At 38.4% G+C, this 3705-nt stretch overlaps 1 protein-coding gene across 1 annotated transcript in view; it reads left to right on the top strand.

Moving 5' to 3' along the window:
- LOC116381082 (rho GTPase-activating protein 44-like) overlaps positions 1-3705 on the top strand; it is a 58302-nt gene that overhangs the window by 34324 nt on the left and 20273 nt on the right. Inside the window, exons 7-11 of the mRNA XM_031842920.1 lie at positions 3-18; positions 487-555; positions 645-726; positions 1541-1668; positions 2633-2775. Of these exons, the coding sequence (XP_031698780.1) occupies positions 3-18; positions 487-555; positions 645-726; positions 1541-1668; positions 2633-2775 (438 nt within the window). The remainder of the gene's footprint in view (positions 1-2; positions 19-486; positions 556-644; positions 727-1540; positions 1669-2632; positions 2776-3705) is intronic.

The raw sequence follows: 3705 nt of genomic DNA, 5'->3' as shown, positions 1-3705 counted from the left end.
CGCATGGAGATCTGCAGAGTCAGTGATCGCCTTTATTCTCTATCCATGAGAGAGTTTGAAAGACAGACTGAATAAGTAATGGATGTAAAAAAGAAGTTACCGCCGTAACATTCTAACGGTTTACTAACTCCACAGTCTATCGCGTATCTTTAGCGAGTTTTCCCGTGAAAGAAAAATGCATGTCCACACTGTCTAATGTACTATTTTAATTTAGTTTCACATTCAAATGCTAATTAAATATTTTTTGTTAAATGTAAATATGTTTTCTAGTTCTTTATTCTATTCATTTGGCAGATTTTTAATTGAAAATAGTTTTGACCTTTTCCACGGCAAACATTTTGTCACAGCTAATAACTAATAACATTAACGAAGGCTCGGCCACATTAAGTGTCCCGGTGAGCCAGCGTGCACAATACAAGAGCTCGAAGCCATCGTCGGTGTAATTAAAAATGTCAAAATGTCTGCTTCTTTTATTTACTCCTCCAGGATCAGTTATCAGCAGACATGTACAGTTTTGTGGCCAAAGAAATTGACTATGCAAGCTACTTCCAGACAGTAAGTACGACGTTCCTCCCGACTTTGGCTGAAGGAACAGAAATGTTGTGCTCGTCCGTCTCAGACTCTCTGATCTCTCGTCTGTCTAGCTGATAGAAGTCCAGGCAGAATACCACAGGAAGTCGTTAGAGCTGCTCCAGAGCGTGTTGCCCCAGATCAAAGCTCATCAGGGTGAGTTTCAGACCGACACACTCATTGATGCAGTCTGCTTCTTCCTCTTCCTGCATCCTGCTCAGACTCTGCTGCAGCGTCCACGTGTGTTAGTTTGCATGTGTTTATGAACAGTTTGGGGTTCTGCTGTTGGAATTTAACTGATTTAATTAGAGCTTCAACACTAAAATACTATACAAATAATGTTATTTTATTTTGTTTATTATTAGTATTACTTTTATTTATATTCATGTCATTATTATTAATTTTTCTTCTTATTGTCAATACTATTACTTTTTATATTATTATTATAAATAATTAAATACATTTTATTCATTGAATTATATAATTATTATTATTGTTGTTGTTATTGCACTTATTATTTATATTATATTAAATATACACAAAAAATATGTACAGTTTATGCAATATCCGTTTCATATAGGTAATATAAGTTAAAATAACTAATAAGTTAATATTCATTTAGTTCACAAACTCTCTGATTGGTCTGTAGAAATATGTGACATCACCTTTTCCCAACAGAGCTCCGCCCCTTTAAACCAAGAAGAAGAACAACGATTAAAAGACAAAACAGGAATTCTCCCGTTTTAAAGAGCGAGTGTCGTTCTGACTTTGACTGATATCAGTCTGTTCATTCACGACGTCATCGCTTAGAGAAAGAAGCCGAGTGAGAACATATGTGTCTGGGCCCTTTAATGTCCTCCAGAAAATATACTTCCTGTTTGTTTTGGAGAGGAAACGTTTAGCATCCTTAGCTGCTACTGTATTTCATGCATGTTGTGTGTGTGTGTGTGTGTTTGTGTGTGCCTGACAGAGACCTGGGTGGAGAAGCCGTGCTACGGGAAGCCATTAGAGGAGCACTTAGCACTCAGCGGGAGAGATATTGCCTTCCCCATCGAGGCCTGTGTCACCATGCTGCTGGAGTGTGGCATGCAGGAGGAGGTCAGACTAACAGACACACACACACACACACTGCATGTGTCTTTGACAGGACACACACACACACACATTGTGTGACGGTCATTTTAAACCGTTATCAAGCCGGTGAGCTGTGCAGCTTTAATTGCTCAGAATGTAACGATTGTTTAATGGAGACACATTGAGGCTACAGTAAATGTTTTCCCAGAGCAAATCTTTATGAGATTCCAAGGCAAATATATCATTATGAATAACTTAATCTCCATTCTACAGTCATCAGGCTTAATGGGATGTTTGTTGAACATTATGGATAATGTTTTGAGATGTGCTGCGGAGAAATGTTTGTTTGAAATTCATTAATCACCTTAGTTCAATGTGTTTTAAGAGCTCGCTTTGACATTTGAAATGAATCGACTCTTTATTGGACACACAAACAGTCTGCTGCCGACTCAGCTGTTCGTTCATCAGCAGTCGAGTCTGATCTCCAGAAAGTTGAGCAAATATGATATGAATCAAAATCAGCCCGTTGGAAAAATACTTATATGTGAAATATGTAAAGATTTGTATACGTGTGACGCTATTTATGTAAATATAGTAGATATAAGTAATATTTAAACAATGTTTTTTTTAGTATTTTGCTAAAGTAGAAAAGTATTACCTGCAAAATTAACTTCATCAAAAGTAAAAGTGCTCATTATGCAGAATTGCCCCTTTCAGACTGTTTTACTATTATATACTGCAGATACTACATTATATGATTAAACATCAACACATATGGATATACGTGGTTTTACCTGAAAAGTACAATATGTACCTCTGAGGTAGAGTAAAAAGTACAATATGTACCTCTGAGATGTAGTGGAGGAGGAGTAGAAAGTACCATGAATTGGAAATACTCAGTACAGTCCCTATTAATTAATGAATACCTTCTTTTACTTCATGAATGAATTGGAGGTTAAAACTGTTCTCGTCGTGTTTCGTGTCTCAGGGTTTGTTCAGAGTCGCTCCTTCGGCCTCCAAACTGAAGAAGCTGAAGGCGTCTTTGGACTGCGGCGTGTTGGATGTTCAGGAGTACTCTGCAGACCCTCACGCCATCGCAGGTACCCCCCCGTCTCCTAGCTGCACCCATCTGTTGCCTCGCTGGACCTGATTACCATCGTCTAGAATGAGAAACTGGCCGTACAGCGGTAGATTTATGGGTTAGCACCAGTTCAGTTGCTTGTTAGGAATCTTAATTTACAACTCGCACATCTGCTCCGCCGACTTCACTTCCACACGGACAACATAATTAAGCTGCTAAATGATGCTTACCTCATCAGAGAGACCTCTAATATTTAGTTTTGTGTTTATTTCTCCTGCACACATGACTGCAAATGTCATTCGTCAACCTCTGCAGTGTATTTTCTGATAAAGGTTAATTTGAAAGTCTTCTGGAACGGCCACACATGAGAGTCAAAAGATTCCTTTAAGACCTGATGAGGATTCAGTTCGCAGCAAGAAAAGCTAAAATGTTTTTTGTCAGTTTTTGCTCAGTTTTGTTTCAGAGATATTCAATAAACTATCCCAAAAACGTCTGGCGATAAATTCCAAATATAACTGGGATTAGTGTCAGACAGATCCTTCATCTTCTGTACCAAAATAAATAAATGAATAAACCACGATAGACTACAGAAGACAGAAAAGATTTTATGATGCTGTTATTGATCTTTTGTGAGGATGCTGCTTGTCTTCACTGGAGCCGACTGCTGCATAATGCTGTCAGATTAAAAACCTTATACCTCCAAAATAACAAGCTATAAATATTTCATATAGATCCTGAAAAGTTAAGAACATTTTATAGATTTAATTTCAATCAACTAACTAACAGCAGGGCAAGAATACCCAACATTCAGCCAAACTGATGGAACTCTGAGAGACGGTCAAAATAACTCCGGGATGAATCCGACGCGGCAGAAACGAGAAAACAACCATTATTTACGTTTCATCCTCTCCGCCTCCAGGAGACCACTTCTCTGGGAGACGGAGCCTTCAGTTAGCGGTTAGCTCGAGTTTAGCCAGCGA

The sequence above is a fragment of the Anarrhichthys ocellatus genome, unplaced genomic scaffold, assembly GCF_004355925.1.
Source record: "Anarrhichthys ocellatus isolate YVR2014 unplaced genomic scaffold, GSC_Weel_1.0 scaffold4, whole genome shotgun sequence".
NCBI lineage: Eukaryota > Metazoa > Chordata > Actinopteri > Perciformes > Anarhichadidae > Anarrhichthys > Anarrhichthys ocellatus.
This window is presented reverse-complemented; position numbering and strand designations above follow the sequence as displayed.